General features: G+C 38.0%; 1 protein-coding gene across 7 annotated transcripts in view; it reads right to left on the reverse strand.

Moving 5' to 3' along the window:
* LOC109428027 (uncharacterized) overlaps window positions 1–25,416 on the reverse strand; it is a 91,505-nt gene that overhangs the window by 31,429 nt on the left and 34,660 nt on the right. For 2 of the 7 annotated variants that reach the window (XM_062857020.1, XM_062857017.1), the window contains exon 2: window positions 4,011–4,628. In XM_062857020.1, the coding sequence (XP_062713004.1) occupies window positions 4,011–4,245 (235 nt within the window). In that variant the 5' untranslated portion in view covers window positions 4,246–4,628. Of the gene's footprint in view, window positions 1–4,010; window positions 4,805–25,416 lie in introns of all 7 variants that reach the window. The other 5 variants (XM_062857019.1, XM_062857015.1, XM_062857022.1 and 2 more) reach the window with 3 other exon arrangements.

Genomic DNA, 25,416 nt, shown 5'->3' on the forward strand with positions numbered 1-25,416 from the left:
GTTCCTGCAACGCCACGATGTCGAAGTTGCGGGGATGTAGTTCGTCGTAGATTATCCTGTCACATCCTGCGAAACCTAGTGACTTGCAATTCCATGTTCCAAGTTTCCAATCGTAGTCCTTATTTCGTCGCGTGGGTCTTTGCCGATTGTATCGAGTCGTATTTTCTCCTATGTTATTCGCAATGGGGATTTTTACGGGTGGCTTATTGGGCCTACGCCAACTCTCCTGTCTCGCCGGAGGGCCATCGTGCCAGTTCTGTTTAACGTCCCAACCAACACTGGGACGACCACGCTGATGGGGCTACCACCTTGGATCTAGCTGGGCGTGGTGCAGCGTTTCTTACTCAGCCGCTGGATGCCAGAACAGACGCTGTTTGAGCCGCACCTCCTTGGTGAACAGACACTCGGATCGTACCTCCTCAATCTAGCTGAAGTCAGAAGGACAACAGTGCCCAGGCTGCACTACCAGCTAAGCACACAACTCTTAGCTGGCGGTCTTTGTCATCGCTTGACCCGTGGAAGCATGAGGTAGGAACTTGTGAGGACCAGAGCTATATTGGACGCTCTCCTTATCGACTCACCGTTTTGCAGCCCAGGAGACTACAAGAGCTGGGACATAAAAAAAGTTTTGCTCAACGACGTCCACTGATTCGGAATGTTAGCAGGTTTGTTTACTTTATATTTAATTTCAAGTTTGAATTGACTTTGTTTTCTGCAGGATCAAACGTCTAAAATTTGCCCGAAAATACGTCGACAAGCCATTGGAGTTCTGGAAACTGGTTCTTTGGAGTGACGAGAGAAAATTTGAGCTGTTTGGGCATAAGCAGCTAACACGAGCTTGGACAAAACCTGGCGAGAAACTGGTTGACAAGAATTTTCAGAAGACAATGAAGCATGGAGGTGGCAATATCATGGTGTGGGGGTGTTTTGCTTGGGGTGGTGTTGGAAAACTTGTAAAAATAGATGGAACTATGACGGCAGATTCGTATATCAGCATTCTGAAGCGGAATTTGAAGGAGTCGGCGCGTATAGTTGGTTTGGAGAAGAAGTTTATTTTCCAACAAGAAAACGACTCCAAACACACCGCCCACAAAACCAAAGCGTTTTTCCGAAATTTCCGTATTAAAGTATTGGAATGACCACCTCAAAGCCCAGATTTGAACCCAATTGAGAATCTGTGGTCAATCTTGGATCGCAATGTCGGAAAAGGCGATGTGACTAACCGTGATAAACTTTTCGAGGCTCTAGAAACAGCATGGTCGCAGAACTTGGTGGAAAGTATGCCACGACGCTTGTGATCCGTGATTGAAGCTAAGGGAGGCCACACTAAGTATTAGTTAAGTTAAGGTAATATGCTTGTCGGAGACCGCCAAAAGCTGAAAAAAGCTATAGGGTGCCACGAACGACTTGGCTGGAGTTTTGGGTACTTATCCCCTATAACTCAATGAAGTTCAAACCTAAATTTGACTTAAATGGTTCTACTTCGCTAGATACTGAACGTACCTCACCGAGTCGAAAAAGGGGCGACTGACAAAGAAAGTTTTTGGTTAGTTTGCGGAAGTGCTTATATTACACTGAAATGAGATTCGAATCCAGTTTCAGTTGCCATTGAAAACATCAATAAATTGTATACTCATTGTAAAACTTTTATTAAGTTTTAGTCCTTGAATGTAACGATAATTGTCGAACATCCAATACGTTTCCCGTGACACTTACGAGCTCACAAAAGCGTATCAACTAACCGCCACGGATACACGATTATTAAATTTCCCATCTCGTCGATAAGCACTCCTTTCCGTTTTGCCATCAAAGGGCGACGACAGCAACGGCTTCTTTGGTCGATGTTGGCGGTGCCAAGGTACCTCCCACCCCACCACCACGCTGGCGACTGGCTTTCAATTGCCTCTTAGCTGTAAATGCGGCAACATCCACTCGAGAGAACAAGCATCCATCTTGGTGGGTAGGTACCTACAACCTCCCGCTAACAACCAGCCAGCATGAACGCCAGGCTTACAAATTAGTCTTCCGATTTCAATTCCGCAAGGATTTTGGCGCAAAATGTGAAATATGATCTAGTATCGAAGGAGGGGATACAGTGAAAAGGTCGAACATTGTTTGTACGAATGTCATTTCTGGATCTGATCATTTACTGGATCTTTCACGTTTTGTTTACCTTGAACATTTCTGAGACATTACTGTCATATTGATGCACACAACTGAAATTTGAAGTTGCATGTAAATTTACATGAAATATCATGTGTATTTACGAAACTCATCTTGGATTTTAGACCGACATCTTGGGTATTCTGTTTGCAATTTTTGGACTTCGGACATCTTCATCACACCAAATATACCCATATTGCATGGTTTTAAAGCTCAAAACTCTATTAAATAGCCACCATCTTGAATTTGTTGCCACCATCTTGGATGTTCTGGTTGCCATTTTTTTTACTCAGGACATCTTTTCAATACCAAATACACCCAAATTGCATGGTTTTAGGACGTAAAATTCCATAAAACAGCCGTCATCTTTGATATTCTGGTCGTTATTTTTGGAGTCCAGCCTTCTTCCCCGTACCAAATATACACATACTGCATAGATTTAGACCCTAAAACTTTATTAAATAGACGTCATTTTGAATTTGGAGCCACCATCTTGGATTTTGGAAAGCCATCTTGGTTATTTTGGTCGTCATTTTTGGAGTCCGGACATCATCCCCATACCAAATATACCCAAATTGCACGGTTTTAGGGCCTCAAACTCAATTAAACAGCCGCCATCTTGGATTTTATACCGCCATCTTGAATATTCTGGTCGCCAATTTTAAACTCCGGACATCTTCCCCATATCAAATATACACATATTACATGGTCTTTTTGGCTTAAAACTCCATTATACAGACGCCATCTTGAATTTGGGACCGCCATTTTGGATATTGTGGAAGCCATTTGTGGAGTCCAGGCTTCTTCCTCATTTCAAATATGCCATCTTGAATATTAGGCTGTCGTCTTGAATTTTGAGTCGATATCATGGAGTTTCTGATCTTTAATGTTGATTTCCGCACAAAATTCGTCAATCATGCTAAAGGTTACAAAAATCGCCGCAGTTTGATGTGTCGCATGATGGGGCTTGGATCAGTTTTATATACGGCCAGTTCTACCGGTGCTGGTCCGGATCACTGAATTAGCCATAGCTCCGGAACGCCTTGACCGATCTGGACCATTTTTGATAGAAAACAATGCGGCAAAATTCCGGTTCGATTCGAGCTACAATCCGAAAAATCGATCAATGGGAAGTGCCTTAAAAGTTGATGATTTTTTTTTGCGCACAGACATACATACATACACACATACAGACATCATCTCAACTCGTCGAACTGAGTTGATTGGTATATGTGACTTGACCCTCCGAGCATTCTACCGAAAATTCATGTTTTAAGTGAACATATAGCATTTCAGTACACTTTGGTCATGACATTACTTCGTCCTAATTCGTATCTTTGTTTTAATAACGCAGCAAGAAAAATCCTTGTATAAATCAGCCCGATAGTATGCACATGACGATAATACTGGATACTGTGGAATTACAATTATGGCATGTAAAATTCATTTGTTGTATATTTTTACTTTAATATTTACATGTTCATCGTGTGCATGATTTCACGATAAAATTTACATGTAAATGTCTCTGTGAATATTCTGCATGATAAAAGCTCATTTTTCGACCCAATACACGTTCGATGAAATTTCCTAGAACACTTATCACCACCTCCCATCGTCGCGTCGTCTTGAATATTAAGCGTTATTGTGTGTTTCAAATTTCCATAACCAGCTTGCTCTCCATCTCTCGATGGTGGTGTCCACGCTGTTTGACATCGAAAGCAAAGGTCCCACAGCGCGCGGCTTCTACACCTTCTGCGGCCCAATAAAACAGTATGAATCGTAACCTCCTGTCTACACCTACTACCTCCCCCCACCACAGCCAAAAGACAAAAGCATTCTCAAATTACCTGATATTGTAAGTAATCCCAATAGCATTCCAATGAAGCTCTTCATCGTTGTTGTTCCTTTGCATCGTTGGCTTCGCTGGAGTCTGCTTGTACTGCTACTATTGCTCCTACTACTGTTAGCACATCCACAACCCCCACCACATCCAACTCCATCCGCCTCCTCCACCAGGTATTGCTTCGCTTTGTTCAACATTAAATTAAATTTTGCATCCGCCTCGGGAGGCACCACTTCCATAACCCACTCTTGCACTTCACACCCCACCCCCGCCGCAGCTGCTGCCGAGAGGCTCTTCACGGTTCTTCATATAAATACACACAGTACACCCACACCAACTGTCACGTTCCTAGAGCGTCCCGGGGTTGCTTCTTCGATGCTCAGTTTAAGCACTCACTTTCTCCGTCAGGCAGGTAGGAATCTTACACAGACAGGGCGCTGTTGCTGCATGGAGGAGAACGATTTATCTTCTGTCGACGAGGTAAACACACCGTTTTGCGATGAGAAATGTTGCTACGCGGTTGGAAGTTAGTGTAAGTTCAGAGAGTCCTTCTGTTGCTGGTAGTAGATACTACCTCACCTATGTCGGGATTTGGTCGATTTGATTGACGTTCATGGTTGATCTAGAGGGAATTTCGATGTCAAACTGATTTCACTTGGGATTATTGGTTGATACTTCTCAGCGTGGGATGGAAGCAATTTACATGTTCATATTGCATTTATTAGCACTGGCTTAGCAGATTTTTTCAACAGAGCTGCCTCGGTAAACGTTGTCCTGTCCAATGCGTTTTCTTGTGATCTGAGAACATATTTTCGCGTTAAAAATGTACAAAAATCGATTAAAAGAATCATCAAATTGATTTCTCGATTTTTACTGATAATGTTGATGTACAATTGTTAGATGCCCAAAACGATTAGAAAATAATTCCTCTCCCGCTTTAACACACATGTACAGAGCAGTAATGTGTGTGAGATATTCATCTATTTCCATCCGAAGGATGTTTGGATTGTGAAAAGAAGTGCCAACAAGCGCCTGTGGTTAGGGTTTAAAGTTGTAAATTGGAGAACACAAGTTCAAATCCCGTCGAATCAAAGTTGGCAAGTGAATATATTTTTTATAATTTTATCGCATTTTGACAAAGAATAAGTAGAAAGAAGGTTAGTTCTTGTCACTATTATTACGAAACAAACGAAGAAAATTACGAGTGATATTTGTAAGCTAAACGAGCGATTTCACACCATGAAATTTTGATTTGTTTTCAGTGTAATTGCAGAGTAATACATATCGCATATCTGAGATATGTATTACTCTGGGGTTTTTGCCATAATTTTCTGAAAAAGTTTTGAAAAAAATAATGTCACTTTAGTTCCGTTCATAATCCACGTAAACTTTAAGAGGGAAGGACGATTGACCAAAGTATACGATCTATACAAATGTCTACGGGTGAAAAGAGTAAAATTAGCAATTTCATTATAAAACAAAAAAATCAGGATCTCTTCAGAAATTTTTCAAAGGGCTAGAACATCTTTCAAAGGTTTCTTAAAAAAAATCTTCGAATTTTCCTAAATTTCTGTGAATTTTCTTATTTTTTAAAAAAATCTTTCAAAGGTTTCTTCAAATAATCTCTCTCGAATCATTTTGGAAATTTCTCCAGGTTTATCAAGAGATTTCTCCTTAAAATTCTTATAATCTTACCTGTTTTCCTCCCAAAATGACTCCAAAAATTTCTTTAATAAAAACTTCGGGAATTTATGCAGAAATTCCTGTGGAGATTCTTCTAGGAATTTCTGTTAGGATTCCTTTGTTTAAAAATCTCCCTTTAGTAACTTACAATACTGCTCCATGGATTTCTTTAAAAAATCTCAAAGGTCTCTTTAAGAAAACCTTCTACCTCCTTCAGAAATTACTACATAAAGTCCTTCACAAAATCTTCCAGAAATTCCTGCAGCGCTTCTCTCAGAAATATCTACAGTTTTTTTTAACTTTTATTCCTCCAGGGACTCTACCAGATGTGCCTCCAAAATTTTCTTCGAAAACTCCTCCATTGAATATTTATGAAATTCCTTTGAAAAATCTGCCAGGGATTACTTCAGAAATATCTCCAGATATTTATTCAGAGTTTCCCTTTTTTTATTTCTATGTATTTTAACTATTTGCTTAATCTACACTCAGCGGGGTAGAAGTTTTTCCTTTGAACGTTCTTCTAGAGATTCCTTTAGAAGTTTTTGAAGAATTATTTTAGAAGATTTTTTATGGGTTTCTTAATAAATTCCTCCTTGGGAAGAAAATTAGAAAATTATTCAAAATAATCATCAAGAGCGGTTTTCATAAACAATTCTGAGGATTTATTCAGGACGTAGATCAAGGATTGTTCCAGAAATTCTCCAATAATGTCATTAGAAAATCTTTCATGGATTCTTCAAGAGCCTCCTTCAATGATTCCGTTGGAAAATCTTCTATAATTTTCATTAAAAATTCCTCTAGGTATTCCGTACGAAATTCCTCCAAGGTTTCCATCATTTTCGATTATTTTAAAAAAATTCTTCTTGGGTTTCCTTTAGAAGTTTTTCCAAGATTCCATTTAAAATCCTTACATACATTTTACAACCTCAAATAATTCACGTAAGAATTATTTTGGGGAATTCCTAAAAAACGGATTTCTATTGGAAATCCTTCCACGAAATATTTCAGATACTCCTGCAGTGATTTCATTAGAAATCCTCCTACCGTAACGGCCCTTTAAAGAAATTTTTCCAAGAATTCCTTCCTTAATAGCTCAAAGCATTCATTCAGAAATTCATATCAAAATTTCTCCAGAGTCTCTTTAAGAAACTCTTCCAGAGAAGGGGCACTTCGAGAAATTTCTCCACAAATTCCGACAGAAAATATTCTAGGGTTTGCTTTTCCTTCAAGAATTCCTTCATAGATTTCCACAAGAACTCCTTTAGAAAATTTTCCATAGATTCGACGAATGCCTCTTCAGAAATATTTCACGTATCATTTTAAACGCATCCCTATGAATATTTTTAGAAAATTTTCCATGGATTGCTTAAGAAATTTTTTCATAAATTTCTTCCGAAGTTCGTTCAAAGATTATTTCCGATATATTCTTCCAAAGGTTTCTGCAAAACTTTCTTCTGGAATTCCTATTCAACTCAAAACCCTTCCATGGATTTTCTCTAAAAATTCTCCATTGATTGCTAATTTATGAAGCATCCGGGGATCTTTCGGAAAATCTTTAATGGAAAAAAGATTCATAACTTCTTTAAGGACTTTTTTCAGAAATTCCTCTAGTAATTTCTTCATAGATACTGGCATGCTTTTAACAGTTCCAGTAAGTATTCCTTAAAAGGATCTTTTTGTAATTCATTCAAAGTTATTTTTCCAAAAAAAAAATCTCTCGAAGATTGTTTTTTTCTTTATTTGTCCTTGAGGAATCCTAAGGAGAACCCTCCTTGTATCAAAAAGTTTTTCCAAAGTTTCATTCGACTTTTTTCCAAGGCTTGCTAAAATAACCCTAGTGATTTATTAGGACATTCCTCCAAATTTTTCTCTTCTTATTTAGAAATGTCTTTAAAGATTCATGCAGAAAATCTTGAACGAATGCTTGAGGAAATAACTCCAGAAAATTCTTAAAAAAATATTTTAGGGATTTTTTCAAAAGTTCCTCTACAGATTCTTGCATTCTGTTATGTGGCTCTCCCAGAGATTACTTGAAGGAGTATGCCTGTGGGAATTCCTACGGATATCCACCCTAATATGATGTTGAGGTCAATATGACCCAGACAGACACGCTGAACGTGTATTATGCCATCGTGGTGCGAAAAACCTAACATCTTAGGAGGGTTAAGCATGGTAATTACATAAATTCATCATGTTAGAGAATTATGAAGAAATTACCATATTTTTATGCTCTCTGTGCTTTCGAGGGTATTTTATGGGACTTTTAGGAGCTATATCGGTCTTCGGATTTCTTTAAAAACAATCGGTAAGGGTATGTTTTGAGCTGACTTTTCTAAAACTTTTGCTACTGAATAGCATATTTTAGCCAATAGATGACCCTTAACCAATAATGGATTCCCTTCAATGTTTCCCACATTTCCTGCTCAAATCTGTTTCTACCGGTGCACTTCCACTGGGAGATGATGGCTCATATTCCTATACAGTAGTTCCAAGTGGGGATGTTATGCTGCAAGGCGATAATTCGATGTTCTGAATAAGTTTGAACCCGAGCAGAAGAAAATATCAACAGCATAATAAAATATGTTATTTAGGCCTAATAACTGAATACTGGAATCAGTAATTTTTATGTTATTAGCATAACATATTATGATAAAAACTTGTCAGTCATAAGCGGCAAAATAACAAATATCATAACAAAAAAATGTTCCTGGAAGACAAATCCAATAACATGTTTTGTTAGATCAATCACAACCTAATAACAGGAAATTTGTGAACTTGTTATTGTTGTGTTATTGTTTATCGCATATTTGTACATTCTCTATAGTAGAATAATAACTGAACTTGTTTTACAACAAAATATATTATTGAAATGTTATCTTGTGGATATATCCCATTAACTTGATCATAACAAAATAAGATTGCCCAACAAAATATGTTATTTAAAAGATATATTTTGAAAAGTTAACAATAACAAACTATGATATTAAAACAAGCTATGTGATTTTGTTGTTATCAATTTGGTATTCTCCGCTGCTCGGGAATAAATGACATTCAGCCAAACGACACTCGGCCAAATGGCCGGACACCGGGGACCACTCTTAGGTCGTCCACTATTGTTACTGATTTATCATGATCTAGCAAATAACTGATTTCAGCATCTGATCTACCCAATAGCGGACCCAATCAACCCAGTAATGGACTCCGTGGGGTTTATTATGGGATAATTTAAGCTGAATTTGAAATGTTTATTTTCAGTGTCGAACGGTATTCCACTAAGCAAGTAAAAAGAAATTGTGGAATTGTGGAAGAACGTGTGGAATGCGATGGATCACTTCAGTCGAGTCAAGACTGAAGACGATCTTACAGTTGAGGTCGAAATACGATCGCCACTTTCACGGAACGCATTATCCAATCCCATACACCTCCCATATGCGGGGCACCGGGAGGTTTGAACATCCAACGTGTTTGGGAATGGGCGAATACGGTCGCCATATGATAATTCCGCTCCTCTATTTTGCGTTTCAGCTGGTTGTTCGCCACGTGAAAATTTGGTCCATTATCAGAATATATCTCTGCCGGATAGTTACGCCTGTTAACGAACTGATGAACTTACAGGGGATACTCAAAATAACTGGGACAGATAAAATTTTCACTTTTCAAAAAATGTTCAACTAGCTGTAACTTTTCGAAAAGGGCATCAAATATTCTCAAATTTTGACTGTAAGTTCATCAACTAGTTGTGTATTAGTGGCTCAATTTTAAAAAAAGATCGGGCTATTCTACACGAAGTTATAAAGGTTCTAGAAAAAGGTATAATTATTCGATAGCCAACTTTGAGCTGTTATAGGAATTTCTCGGCTCTGGCAGTCTGAGTGGGTAGCAAAAGGCTGTTTTGCTCCTACATCCGACGTTTCGGTTATATTTATTTAACCTTCTTCAGGGAATAGGAGTTAGCTTTTTTTGTTATATCTCCGGAATCAATGAACCGAATGCAATCAAGTTTTGATCATTCATGACTTATATAATGAGCTATTAAAAACATTCGACTAAACTTAAAATTCTTTATACGAAAGAAAATTATAACGATTAGATTATTTTTCTAATATAATACCAATTTATCCAAAACTTCATCATCGTTTCAAAATTTGAGATAGTAATTATAGTTAATTTAAATTCCCTCTTATTGACTTGAATATATTTATGTTTCAAAGGAAAGCAACCAAAAAGCCGGCATTAAATTGAAAAAGTAATGGGATGCATATGAAAAATAGATATATTTACTATAAAAACATAGAATAAATGAAATCGCTATAACTTTTTTCCTTATTAATAATTTCGAATTAGGTCAACTGTTTTTCAAAGTTCATTATATAAGTCATAAATGATCAAAATTTCATTGCATTCGGTTCAATGAATCCGGAGATATAACAGCTCAAAGTTGGCTATCGGATAATTATACCTTTTTCTAGAATCTTCATAACTTCGTGTAGAATGGCCCGATCTTTTCCAAAATTAAACCACTGATACACAACTAGTTGACGAACTTACAGTCAAAATTTGAGAATATTTGATGCCCTTTTCGAAAAGTTACAGCGAGTTGAACATTTTTTGAAAAGTGAAAAATTTACCTGTCCCAGTTATTTTGAGTATCCCCTGTATATTACACAAGATTTGGTCGTTAGGTTATGCATCACCTCCAAGTACATGGCCCGGCTGGTTGAACAGGTGAATAGTGCTATTCACCTTTTGCAGTTGTTTCGACCAACTTTTAATAATCTACACCATTGAACGAAAGCGGGTGTACAAAAGGCGTATTTTGCACGCTAGGCAAGGGAGGTTTACGAGGTACTCTTGCAGTGAGCGAACGTAGTTTTAGCGGTGAAACCGGTCAGCACGGAATGGGTAAACTCATTCAGCGATCCTGAGGACGAATGACAGAGGACTTGATCTCCTCCGGTATCCAGGAAGCTGCGTTAAGACGACTTCGCTTACGAAATATACCGTTCCGGTCTATGCACGGCCACAGTTTATGTATGGTGTTTGACTTCGATATGCCTACATGGGAAGCTTCAGGTCTTCCACTGGTCTTCTGAAGCAATGGAATTTCGATAGTGTACATAGAACGATTGTCCAGGGCCCAAATTGGTAGCAGCATCTACAACATTGTATTTCGAAGAAATCCACCTCCACTCACGAACTTCTGTACTCGAAGGTGTTTTACCGATTCGAAATCCCCCATATTGGTGATAGCGACGCTGTTGAGGATTGAAGTCACAGCAAAACCGTTTCCGAGTCGGCTCACAGGAATCGCTGTGGAACCGGTAACCCGTGCATAGAAATTCCGCTGAAGCTCTAACTTGGGTATTGCGTCCACCAGAGCTACTAGAGAGCCGCCAGATTCCACTCGGAAATATCTTCTTCTTCTTCTTCTTCTCCTTTGTCGTTTGACGTGCTTACTGGAACTTGGCATGCCTTCTGGAATTTCTCCACGAGTTACTTCCGGGATTCCTCCAGGAATACCTTTTGAAATACCCCCATGAATTCTTCATGGGGTTCCTCCAAGAGTTATTTCCGAGATTCCTCTAGGAACTCCTCCTTGTTGGCTTGTAGAATTTTTTTCCAAAATTTCTCCACGGAGAATATTCTTCTAGGAATTCCGGGATTTCCCCAGAATTTGCCCCCGAAATCCCTTCCAAGACTTCAGAAGGAATTCCTTTTGAGATTCTTCTAGGAACTCGATTTCTCTCGGAATTTCTTCTAGGATTACATCAGTTATTGCTTCCTGGATTGTTCCAGAAGTTCTTCCGGGAATTCCTCAGGGGTTGATTCAGAATTCTTTCAGGGGATTCCTCTGGGATTTTCTCAGAAGTTTCTTCTGAAATTTCTAAAGAGATTACATCTGAGAGTCCTCCAGGTACTCCGTGCAGGATTCCGCCAGGGGTTATTCTGGACTTCCTACTAGGCCTCCTCAGGTTTTATAGGAACCAAAAAAATCTTATTGGATTCCTAAAAGGGTTTCTTCTGATATCCCCCCAGAGTTCTTTCTGGAGTTATTCCAAGAACAGCTTACGAGATTCCTTCAAAGAATCCCTCAACGGTTTCTTTAGGAATATCTGCCGGGATTCCTCCAGGAATTATTTCCGAGGTTCCCGCAGGAATTCCATCCGAGATTCCTCAAGCAGTTCGTGAGATTTCCTCAAAAATGTCCTTAGGAAGTCTCCAAAGAATTCCTTGCAGGACTTCTCCGATTGAAGATTCCACCTTCTAAGATTCCTCCAGGACCTCTTTTTGGGATTACTTCAGAGGACTTCTCCCGGAGTTTTCTCCGGGGTTCCTCCAGCATTATTTTCTGAAATCGACCAGAAGTTTCTTCTGGGATTGTTAATGAGTTCCTTCTGTCATTTCTGTCTTCAATTGAGCGGAGTTCTTGGAGGAATCTCTGAAGGAATTCCTATAGGGATCTTGGAACGAATTTCAGAAGGACTCTCGAAACGAAAGAATTCCCGGAAAGAATTCCTGAAGGAATCCTGGAAGAATTCCCTAAATCCTGGAAGGGATTCTTCAAGAAATTTTGACATTTACTGGCCTTGTTGTTTACATAAAATCAAATAGAGTTAAAGGAAGGGAGAGAATTCCATGCAGCGCTCTATCGTCATTCCATTCTTCTTCTCTAACTTTCAGCAAATAGCACCGTGCCACATAACCGTGAGTTTGCAATGTTCAAGACCGATGAGGATCTTCGGCACAACGTTCACATAGTTTTGCAGCGGTAAACCTCAGTGGATTCGGAGATATACATCGGATATATTGCATTTGAGGGGGTTAGAGACAAGGGGGTGTAAGTGACAAAAACCCACTTTCGAGTAAATGAGGTTTAAGGTAAAACATCAAGAAATCCAATTGCAATTTTGCATGCAAACTTTAGAGGCACGATAAATCGAACCAAGTCGCACTTCTTTATCTCAGCTTTGCTCACTTGCAAAACGAGGCAGCTTTTTAAAATCGAGAGCATTTGTTTACGAATTTTTAAGATTAGTGCACTTAGAAACGTGAGTAGGGGTTCAAGTCGGCCATTGTGTCAGCCATGTTTGTATTCTCTGATGTTTCTCCTTAAAGTTTTTGACAAATTTTTCATCCAATACAAAATGTATGGAGTTTCAAAATCGACTCAATTTTCTACGATTTATTGTGATTTTTCTAATCATCGTTAATATAATCCTAATAAAGTTCCTGAAAGGTTGAAACCTGAAGAATGTTTTGATATGCACAGCTTAAAATCGCCAAAATTGTCACTTACACCCCACAGTGGTTCCGCCGTAGGTCATTAATCCAAAAAATTAACCTCAATGAAATTGTGATATCGTTGCGGTAACAAAAAGTTTAATGTCAATTTCTTGATTTTGCTTTTGGCTGACCAAGCCATGTGGGAAATTACACTGTTGAAAATGCTTTGACATCCATGTGCCGAGGACCGACCCGTCGAGAGTCGGACTGCACACTAATTGCCATACCAATAAGTGATTGGGAGGCAGTGCCCGAAGCTCTTGACAATTAAAAGTAATTTCCTCTCCCGCTTTGACACACATGTGCACAACAGTGTATGTGATGTTCATCTAATCCCATCCGAAGGAGGTTTGGATTGTGAAAAGAAGTTAACCATGTGCGATTGTGGAATCGAGTTCAGTTCTAGGCCTGCTGGCGACGGAGATAGTCGAGTGACTTCGTAGCTTGAAGGAATAGAAGCGCCCGTGTAGCGAATTGGGAGTCGTGAGTTCGAGTCTCACCACTCAGTACGTGGATTTCTTTTCATAATTTCAACTCTCAATTTGTTCATCGAGCACATGTTCTGTTGTGCACATGGATGTCAAAGCATTTACAACAGTATAAAGTTTAATATTTAAATCAATCATTACTTTTATCAAATGCATGCCGAAACTTTTCCGCAGAGCTCATGAAAGAAGATGTAATTGAGTAGACATTATATTTGAATTTTTCGAATTTCAGACCTATGCATTCACTACTCTATTAAAAAGACTTATCCTCTCGACATGTACAGTGATACACATTCGTTTAGCCGAGAACAAAAAAAGTGTCAGGAAACTCATACAAAAGATTTTATGATAAAACTTTTTTATCGTAGTAATAGTATATCTAGTACAGTTTTATAAAAATGTGATACATTAAACTTACATATACACTGAAACAAAACCGAGGGTAAAAACCCATCAAATTTCATTTTTTGCCTAGACATTCGTTTAGCCGAGGTAAATGAAAAATTGGTTTCCAATAGATTTTTTGCAATTTCGTGAATATATTTCGAGAATATACTTCAAGGCATTTAGTTTATGACGTGTTAGCAAGATATTTGACCTTAAAAGTTTATTTATTTGTGAAATTCAGCGAAATATTATAAAAAAATGTCCAGATAAGGAGAAGCGACGATAAACAAATTTATTTAAGAAAACTGATTTTTGTAAACACTCAAACGTAAGCTAGATTAGCAGTTTTGAAAATATGGCACAGAATTATTGTAAGAAATGTTCAAATTATTGCATAAAATGTCATGAAAAAAATAAGTATATTGGTTTTTGGTTGGTTAAACTTTAAAATGGGATTGATAAAAGCTAAAGTAAATAGTTCTGTATTGAAATAAATACGTGCCCTAATGCCTGTGGAGTATACCTGTTTGATACTACCATTAATAAATGAGTTAGAAGACTGCAAAGTGAAAGAACTGCAAGAAGTGTCAGATTTTGTGTACCGTGATTTCGGGTGAAATTGATCACTTTTCACAGTTTTCGCCTTCCAATTTTTGAATAGTTATCGATATGGTCAAACTCATTGCTTCAAAACAAGTACGACCACGGGTTTCATTAGTCAACGAGGTTGAAACTTTTACTGTAAATCATTTTATTGCAATAAATATCATTTAAAATAAAAAATCAGAAATTTTAGTTTCGGGGCGAAATTGATCAGTCATTGAAATGTCTTTGTAAGTGCTGGAAATAAATTTTCTATCTGAATTATCCACCCCAGAATGCGAAAAGCTTTGTAAAACTTATACAAGTTTAGTAAATTCTTAATTATTTAAATTTAAATTTTATTAAATCTAACGAAAACGCCTAAAAGTATGCAATTACTATACTGGACAAGTCATTGCATTAGAAAAGATACAATTTTATGCATATATATCAGTATTTATAGAACTTTTGATGACGAATTCGGGTTTAGCGAACACTTGGCAGCTATAAACATTTATTCGAATATTTATTCCATGTGCGATACAGCTACGGTAACACAAGTTTGAAAGTGTGTTTGAAAATCGCCAAACACACAGTTTCGGAAAATATTAAATTTAATACAGAAATATGTGACTAATTATCTGTAAAACATGTAAACTCATCATTCAATAACCCTTGACCCAGATGATGGTCATTTTCTACAAATTGTTTTAAGTTCAAAGCTTTATTTTTGACAAATAAAAATTGCCCTCACGTCGATCAATTTCACCCCACTGATCAATTTCACCCGAAATCACGGTACCCTGTTTATTCAAAAGCAGATGCTCATACAAAAATGCAAGATTTGGTTAAATAATCGGCTTATTTCATTCAATCTGAAGAAATACATTATAAATGAGTCTTAGTTGTGAACCACATTCATTTTTAACATGATTTATTTGAAAAGAATGTCTAAATTATGAAACAAGTAGTTCATGCTAGAAATTTGAATACTTTCGGTGCCATTTCTCGAAATATGAGCCGTCCAATGTATATTATTTCAGCCAGAATACAGTCTAGAAGATATTGGGAGCTATTAGAAGACGTAATAGTAGTAAACGCTGTGATTTATGCAAGTGAAACCATCATATTTCATCAAAACAATATTCAAATACGTGATTTTTTGATGGTTTGTGTTATTTTTTTTTTGTTAAAAACGTTGTTTTTCGCAAAATTTCAACCTGCTTTGGTCATGAAACTTTTATTAGACTCTTTTGAAACACTTTCGATAAAAATAACTACATCAAATATCAATTTGGAAACATTTACAATATTATGACATACTTATATGAGATGCATGTAAAATTAATATGGCAACACTTCCAAAAACGATCTAATTCATGATTTACAAATCGATCTATAATGCAGATCACCATACAAAATGACTTTGTTGGATATTTTTCGAAATTAGATAGTTTTTTATTATGGAATTCTAAAAATTGTACAATTCGGCTAAACGAATGTCTAGGCAAAAAATGACATATGAAGGGTTTTTACCCTCGTTTTTGTTTCAGTGTATATGTAAGTGTGATGTATCGCATTTTTATAAAACAGTACTAGATATACTATCACTACGATAAAAAAGTTTTATCATAAAATCTTTTGTATGAGTTTCCTGGCACTTTTTTGAAATTTTTTTAGCCTCGGCTAAACGAATGTCTATCACTGTATTTGGTTGATTGTGTTCGATTCTTACATAGTTGAAATCGATATTTACCATAAATTTATTTATAAAATTGACAAAAACCGGAAAAAATATTTCCTCTTCCGACCTCTTCGGACGTTCTTCTATGAAACTTTCCTATAGGGGAGACTGAGGAGACTTGATCCCTGGGGAGACTTGTTCCCCCCATATTTTCTCAGAATCAAAAACATTTTTCTTCTAGCATAAACAATGATTTACTGGCGAATTTAGATGCGACCAGATTAGTGGTAGTCACTCAAGTGTCGTACCTTCAATATACTCACAACCTAACAAATACCTCCCGCATTGCATTGCAGGGAATACTTTTTCTCAACTTTTACCCTCTCTCTCTATCACATTATGTGTGTTTCACTATTCTTGAGCAGTTTTTGTTCGAGCTAGTCCACCATAGCCATGCAGGCCTTAGCGAGGCTAGCTCCGTCGATGACTGTTTCTTAATAATATTTAAATAAAAAGAACACAAGACACCTCAATCAACAACCGACACTCTCTTTATTCCATTCAGGTATGTACATTTTAAGGCTTTTTACGGCATCATCAGAATCGGCAGCCATGTTGGATATGTGGCTCGAAATTTCAAAGTGGTAATTTTCTGCAACCAAAGCGAATATTCGTATGAAAAAGTATCATCCTATATGCTCACTCGCAGTGATTGCGATCCCGAGCAAAGGCGGATAACAAAGTGATATCTCTTTGATAATAAACTGTGTTATCGGTGATATCAATTTGTTATTTTTGTTACCATCTTTTTCAATTGATGATAACCAGATGATAATCAATTTAGTTATCGATCATTTTGGTACATCGCGATAACATAAAAATACTAAATGATAACAAAATATGTTATCTGTTTCCATACGCATATTTCAAAGCTTTCCCAAAACTGAGAGTCTGATGAACCTCGAATCTAAAAATAGATTCCGCTTTTCACCTTCAATGCGACTGCAGTACGAAAGCGTATTCTTTTATTACTCTCACTCTCAATGAGTCCCGTTAATATAGGGGCTATCGGCTGCGACCGACAATCACTCGATCAGGGTTCGAGGCCCGCCTGGGCGCAATAGTTGAAAACATTATTGGTTGTAAATTATAAGAAACTTTATTCAATAGGTGACAATGTCGGTAAAGTAGATTTTTTTCTATGTTGGTCGATAAAATAGCACTGAATGATAACTAATTGATAGGGCCCATATAGCCGAGGCGGTAAACGCACGGGTATTCAGCATGACCATGCTGAGGGTGACGGGTTCGATTCCCGGTCGGTCCAGGATCTTTTCGTAAAGGAAATTTCCTTGACTTCCTTGGGCATAGAGTATCTTCGTGCCTGCCACACGATATACGCATGCAAAATGGTCATTGGCAGAGGAAGCTCTCAGTTAATAACTGTGGAAGTGCTCATAGAACACTAAGCTGAGAAGCAGGCTTTGTCCCAATGAGGACATTACGCCAAAAAGAAGAAGAAGAAGAAGATAACTAATTGATATCAAAACCAGTTATCAATCAGCTGTATTTTTTCATGTTGATAACTAAATATAATGTTGAACAAAATATTGTATAACAAAACTAGTTATCAACTTGAACTCATTGATAACTTAACTTCTTATCATTTTGGTATTCGAGAAGTAAATATGAGTTATCATTTTTGTTATGTTGGCTCTTAATTCAACCTAAATGATAACATACTCAATTATCAAACGAATAATAACCAGGTAACAGAACTTGTTATCATTTTGTTATCCGCTTTTGCTCGGGATGATACCTCTTCAGCTGCGTTGCTGCAGAACTGGCAGTTTTTATCACTTCAAAAACGCGAGGCAAACAATCATTGAAAAGCAAAAAATCAATGATTCGTTTGAAAACTTGGTGATGCATCAGGACACCTATTGCTAGAACCCCTTTTCATGCTGCGGCGGCTAATTTGCTGTGTGGAAGTGATGTGATTTTTACATTACTTTTACGACGCGTCTGATGTGCAGCGAAAATGATGTGATAGGGTATCGGGATGCTTCGTTGGCATAGTCCCCTCGTTCGGCCTATCTCAACGTTAACGAGAAACTCAAACAAACACGCATAACTGGATATCGGAAAAGCTATGCGGCAAACAAGTGTAACATTTTGTTTCAATTTTAGCACTTTGGAGCATTAAAATTGGATGAAAATGTCTCTTTGTTTATGTTTTGTAGACGCCATGATTCTCCGGCTTAGTGGGTAGTCTATACACATGATCATAAATGGCATGAATCTGGAACATTTCGAACTGACTTTCCAATAACTGAACATTTGATGCGACGGTGAAAGACTCTATTTTAAACTTGTATATTTGTTTTCAACGAATAATAAATATTTTACAAATAGAATGTGGGCCGAACATTGTGGACATTTTTTCACTATGTACCCAAATCTTGGCCCATCACTAAAGTGACGTCAACAACACCGATAAAGTGACGTCAACAACATTGCTTGCGTGAGAACCAGATAGAACGAACAGGAAGAAAGATTTTGTGTACGGTGAGTGTAAAAATATAACACAATAATAGGGTTGCGTTGTTACCGTTGATAAATTAAGAAAGAACTTTAGTTTAAGTAATTCATTTACAGTTTTTTGAAAATTTGGCGCCGAAAATGTAATTTACAAGTAAGATTGGTGAACAAACAGAGATAATACTTCAGCAGAAATATTAAAAAAATGAGATAATAAGTGGTTCTAGTGTATGGAAAGCAATAGGCCAACGTTGTATCCACTAATAGGCCAAATTTTGTCCCATGGACCAACGTTGCATACCATCGCATCGAATCTTTTCAACTTAATAAAGTAAATTGTCAAGGCGGTTTGCAAATTAGGCCAAGGAATGGTACATATACCCTATCACAAGAATCTTATTGCTGTGCAGTGTGTACCCCTTTGATTCTGGGCCCCTCATTTGCCTTATCATTTCCATAGGAGTTGTGGCAGTATAGGGGTTCACCGAAATAAGCTTTGATAACCAGCTCAGATTATTCTACCACACTAGGCTAAAATTTTCCAAATACAAAAAAAACTTTGAAACTAGGCTCACTGTACCAGTTATGGCTATAGTACCTCGAATTCGCAATAGTTGATTTTCAACTTTTAACGATGCAAATCATCAAGAAAAAATATGTGAACAATAGATCACGTTCATAAAAGATGATTGCACTCATTTAAATTTCACATTTTGCTCAAATTATGATAGAAATAAATCATATTCCTTAAAATTTCGGCTTCCTTGCACCCTATTTCGCCATAGTGTACCAGTTATGGCAAATCCCATAAGGAATGCATGTAAATAGTGCGAAGTGGAACAGAAATTAAAAAGTATGTCCATAACTGGTACAGGGTTCCTATCATTGGCACACGCCGTAATAAATAGTAAAAGTGGGTTTGACTCAGATTTTATATTTTTCCTGTAAAGTATGTAAACAAATCTATCATTTGACATATCGACGATATTCGTCGGTCTTCTTCTTATTTATGTAGAAGTAGTTTTCCTTAGGTAGTGCGATAACTGGTACAGGCACCCTAACTGAAAAACTCAGCTACACAGCAAAATGATTCTTGTGATATCACAGCATTTTAGCTGCACATCAGTCGCGTCGTAAAAGTAGTGTAAAAATCACATCACTTTCACACAGCAAATTAGCCGCCGCAGCATGAAAGTGGTTCTAGCAATCGCAAGAACCGGATCGATAGATGAATCATATATAAGTAAAATATTGGCATGGATTCGTACACGGATCGGTTGATTGTGATCCGCCTTACCTCTCGACTATTTCACCGAGTTGGAAGGTGGATGATACTGCTTCTAGGTTTCTGCTGGAACGAGTTTGTTGACACTTTCCTGTACGAACCAGGGTGTACACGGTGAGTGTGATAATTATTGGAAAACGATGTATCCGAATGAAATTACGTTCGAAAGTGGATTCATCGCCGGAAATTACGCGCCTGGATATTACAAAATTATTTGCTGTGTAAAGACCCAATACTGAATGTAGCAATTATTGGTAAAATAAATGCCCGCATTGTCACTCCTAGATGTCAAATAAATATCAATTCCATTGAAATTTTCCGAACTTTATTGGCTCGGCACATAAACGGCAAGCAGCTTATCCGACTATTGCAATAACCTACTCACCAAGTGGCAATTTCCGCCATCTCATCCACACTCCGCACGACACGACTACCGTTTCGTGTGTCTGTGCCGGCCGGTTGATAAGTCCTTTTTCAAGAGTCAAATTCTTCTGCCCAGTCAAAGGTATAGGAACACACCAACCACTAGACAGACACACTCTGCTCTGCTGAGACTGAAGCTGAGAGTGTAGGACATGCTCGCATTCCACGACCGGAATTTGTCCATCCCGGTCCGGCCAGCCAGATTACAGTGAATCTTATGGGGTTCCTTCCTAAGAGCCAGCATCGTCCTCCTACTACAGCGCATCTGAACTGAACTAAACAGTAGACATTAGGCTAGTGGGTAACCTAGCGAATGCTGGCTGAGCTGATGCTGAAGCCATCCGTGGTTCGAGTCAACGTGAAAGGATAAAAGGAAAAGCGATATCGCCTTCGCCGCGTGGTATCGTTCCAGCACCGATCCACCTACACAGCGGCGTGGCAGCAGCAGCAGCAGCAAGCAGCGGATATATCCGGGCGTAGAAATAGCGGATATTATGATTACTTTTTATTGTTATAACATCCTTTCGCTGAGCTGAGCCCTCACCGTCATCGTGGTGGCTGGCTGTTCGAATAAAGAGCTGTGGATCTAAGTCAGTGCAGTGCAGTGCGGTGTGTGAGAGTGGTGGTAGACAGAGTCGATGTGAGATGGTAGTTACTTATGTGGGAAGGATTCCTGCAGGATCCATTCTGGGATACGAACAAACCGAGCATTTTCGGGAAGGGAGATGGAAAGTGGTAGAAAAAGCATGGGAAGAAATAATATGCTAAGTGAAGAATAGGCGAAAATTCGCGACCGAATAGTTGCACAAAAGATGGTGTTCCGTGGTCTACAACTCTCTGCACTTGTTATACCAAGATATGAAGGTTTTGATTTTACGTACCAGGATCGTATGGGGTGATGGAAATTAAAGTTAATGCCAAAGCCCAATGTTGAACAGAAAGTTTTGTTACCTAACACTTATCACTGTCAACCACAATCAGGTTTCATTGCAAACATCGCGGTTTTCACCTTTTCACGCAGTTCATCTAACGTTTTTTTCCGTAGCCCAACTAACCCTACTAAAAAGAGAGTATGTTAAGGAATGCAAACAGCAGCTCGTTGTCAGCGAGGTTAGCAACAGCAGCGGTCGTGCTCTAAAATCCTATTCTATTCGGTCTGCTCCCGACGATGAACACCTGTTCAAACAGCGAAAATCTCGTCTAGCGAGCAAAAAAAAGAGGATACCCCAATTTACACACTGAAATCCTATCCCGCGCGGTCAGGAGGATTTTTTCCTTTTCTCGAATTGACCACACCAGAACCGGAACAGAGGCCAGACGGTAGAAAAAGCCAGCCAGGTGCTGACGCAACCGACCGAAACATATCGCAACAAGATCCTTTCCCCCACCTTTCAAGTTAGTGTGCCACCAGCAACAGACAGAGACCCTTTGGAAAAGAAAATACTCACGGTCATGGTGGTCTGCAGGGAGGGGATTTGCAAATTTAATACCACTTCACTCCCACGGGATATAAATGTGTGCAACAGACGTCCTTGCTCGTCGTTTTGGGCTGGGGAATTGGGTGAATTGTGTCATTGGGGATAAAATAAATAAATTATACTTTTCATTTATTATTTGTAGATTTATTAGAATAGTTTGTGGCGTAAATTCTTAAAAAGTGCCTCGAATAAATCGTGACCAGGTAGGAAAAATAAAATTATAACAATCCCTCATATTCATAGGAATTACCACAGAAATTTCCTTAGAAATATCTTAAAAGTTTGTTTCTATGGATCTTTGCGGAAGCTTATTAAGTATTTCTACAAAAAATCCTTCAAAAATGCGTTCACAGATTGCTCCAGGATTTCAGAAGATACTCTAAAAACTTTATGAAAAGATTTCTCCAGGATTTTTTTTTTAAATGTCCTCAATACACCTTTTTTTAGAAATTCCACCTAGAGTTTCCTAAGGCTTTTCTCCAGATATTTCTCAAAAAATTTCTTCAAAAATGCCTCCTAAGATTCCTTTAGGAATTTCTTTGGGATTTTTCTTAGATATTTCTTCAAGGACTCTTTCAGAAATTCCTCATCGTATTTCTTCTGAAGTACAATGAGAAGTACTTTTAGGGATACTCTCAAATATATCTAAAATGACTTTTTCTGGACTTCAGGGATTTGTTCAAGAATTTCAGCAAGAGATTTTCAAAACGTTTTTTTTCATGAAGGTCTTTGGAAATTCCTCTTGAAGTTTCCTAAAAAATCCCCAGAGATTCCTTTAGGAATTCTTCCAAGGGTTCTTCTTCAGAGATTTTTTCAGAAGTTCCTTCAAAAGTTGCACAACACAAAATTTGCAGAACTCTTTGCAAATCCTTGAGGGAGATTCTGAAGAAATATTTCAAAAGTTTCTGCAGATATCCCGGAAAAAAACTGCAGAGGAAGGACTGATAGAAAGTTTAAAGAATATCTGGAAGAACTAGAGTATCTTTGGAGCCATTTTTGATGCGTCTACGGAAAAAAAAATCGGAAAGTATCCCTGAAGAAAGGTCCAAATTAAACCAAAGTCATACCTGGAGAAACTTTTGGAGAAACCCCCCGAGGAATATCCAGAAGAATCTCTACTCCTGGAGAAAATTAGGATTATTCTCGTGGAAGAATTCCTTCAAAATTGTTTAAGACATACATATGCATGAACTTCTGTTTCAATCCTTGAAGAAATTTCCGTAATTCTAGAGAATCCCCGATGTAACCTCAGGAGAAAGATCTTAAGAAGCCCGTGGACTACCTTCTTTAGAAACTCCTGAAGGAGACCCAAGGAAAATGCCTGAAGGAATTTTCGAAAGGATTTTTGAAAAAATCCTGGAGAAATGTTCGAAGAAATACATGGAAAGAAATGGAATGTAAAGAAATACCTGGAGAATCTTCTCTTTATCTGATTTTACTATGACAGCACTGCTCCAAAATATCATTCCAGGATTCCTTCTGCGGGTTTTCCAGGATTTCTTTAGGAATTCCTTTCAAAATTCCTATAGAAGATCCTTCAGGGGCTCCTTTAGCAGTTCTTCCGAAGTTTTTTTTCTTCTTCTGGGGTCCTAGATGGAATCCCCAGATAGTAGGGTAAATCGCCAATTGTTACACACCTCAAAAGAAATGCACCTTGTACACTCAATCCTGTTTTTACACGTCTTTTCTACGCGATTTTATTTTGCACGACTTTTTTTATACGATTTTCTCGAAGTAACACGACTTTTTTTTGACGCTATTTTGGTAATTTGCGGAAGAGCAAATCGTGTAAAAAATGTGCTTTTAATTTCTTTTGCGTGATTTCTCGAAGGTACGCAAACTTTTTTAACACGAATTTTTTTACACGAACTTTTTCACGCGGATGCATCAATTGTGTAAAAACAGAATTGAATGTATTACTCCTGGAGTTTCTTTTGGAATTTCTCCCGGAAATCTTTGTAAGATTCATCCAGGAAATACTTCCGAGGTTTCTCCTAGACCAAGAGTTCTTGTTACAATTTCTCCTAGAATTTCTTCCTGGATTCCTCTAGTTTTAATGCTTTCTGAAATTCCTCAATGATTTCCGTCTGTTATGATGGGATGTGAAAATGAGCCCTATATGAAAACCCAATAGATTCAGGATTGAAAATTCAAAATTTTGCTCCCTTTCTTGGATTCGTCCAGGAGTTTCTTCAAAATTATTTCGGATTTTTTTCTCTGAGATTAACCAGAAGTTCCATGTAGGACCCCACTCCCTCAGGAAGTTGATCTTCCTGCAGGTGTTCCTTCTCATATTCATCCAGGAGCTCCATCTGGGATTTCTCCAGAAATTCTTTTTGGGATTTCTTCCTGAATTCCTCTTGGTATAGATGTTCCTTCTTCGATTCTTCTAGTAGTTCCTGCCAGTGATTCATTGAGGAGCTGCTTCTGGGATTTCTTCAGGAAGTCTTTCCGGGCTTTCTTCTTGTAGGATTGATCCATTAACTCCTTCCGGTATTCCTACAGGGTCTCCTTGAACGATTCTTCCAGAAGTTCCTTCAAAGGTTCCTCACATAGTTCCTTCTGGGATTCCTCCATGTTCTTCTGAGGTTGAGCCAGGAGCTCCTTCTAGGATCCCTCTAGGAAATCCACAAGGTTTTTTTTCTCGGGATTTTTGCAGGAGCTCATTCCGAGATTTCTTCAGGACTCTTCAACGAATTTCATCCGAGATTCCTTCGGAAGTTCGTACTGGAATTTCTCCAGCAGCTACTTTAATTAATTTCTTCCAAGATTACCCTGGGAGCTGCTTCTGCAATTTCTGCAGATTCCTTTGTAATTCCTCCGGAAGTTTATTCTGGAATTCTCCCATTATACCACTATAGTTTTCCAACATTAGCTTATACAAATCCTCATTGGAGCCACCATTAAATTCCCATCGAATTTTCCTCGATGTCATACAAAACTATGTTTTTTGAAATCCCACAATTTGCGTGGGAATGTACATTTTTTTCCGTGCCATTGTATTTCAACTGCGCGATCGTGGTCATTTGCCAAATTCTACACAATAGTTTAGACAAACCCTTCAAATTTCTTTCGCTTAGGGAACGGAGCAGTGCTGGCAGCAACAGAATCTTAAACAAAAATAAAGTAGGAATCTAATTTCTAAAAAAATCTCTAGAGGAATCCTGGGATGAAATCCTGAAAGGATACCTGATGCAATAATCAGAAGATTTCGGGGAGCAATTTCTAGGGAATACTTGGATAAATTTCCAAAGAAAACCCGGGAAGAATCAAACACGAAATTTTTTAAGGTGTTCTTGAAAGAATTTAGGAGGAATCTATATAGGAACCCCTAAATAGATTTTGAGTTCTTTCTGGATTCTTCCAGGGATCGCTCATGGAGTTCTTTTGAAGATTTTTCCTGGACAAATAAGGGATTTCTCCAGGAACTTTTACAGGAGTTCCTTTAGGAATTCTTGTTAGAGTTTCTTCATGAATTTCTATTGGACTATAATCAGGCATATCCCCATGGAGTTTCTACAAGAATTCCTCCAGGATTTGTTTAAGGTAATCCTGAATTTCTCCAGGAAGTCTTA

This window comes from Aedes albopictus, chromosome 3, assembly GCF_035046485.1.
Source record: "Aedes albopictus strain Foshan chromosome 3, AalbF5, whole genome shotgun sequence".
Taxonomy (NCBI): Eukaryota; Metazoa; Arthropoda; class Insecta; order Diptera; family Culicidae; genus Aedes; species Aedes albopictus.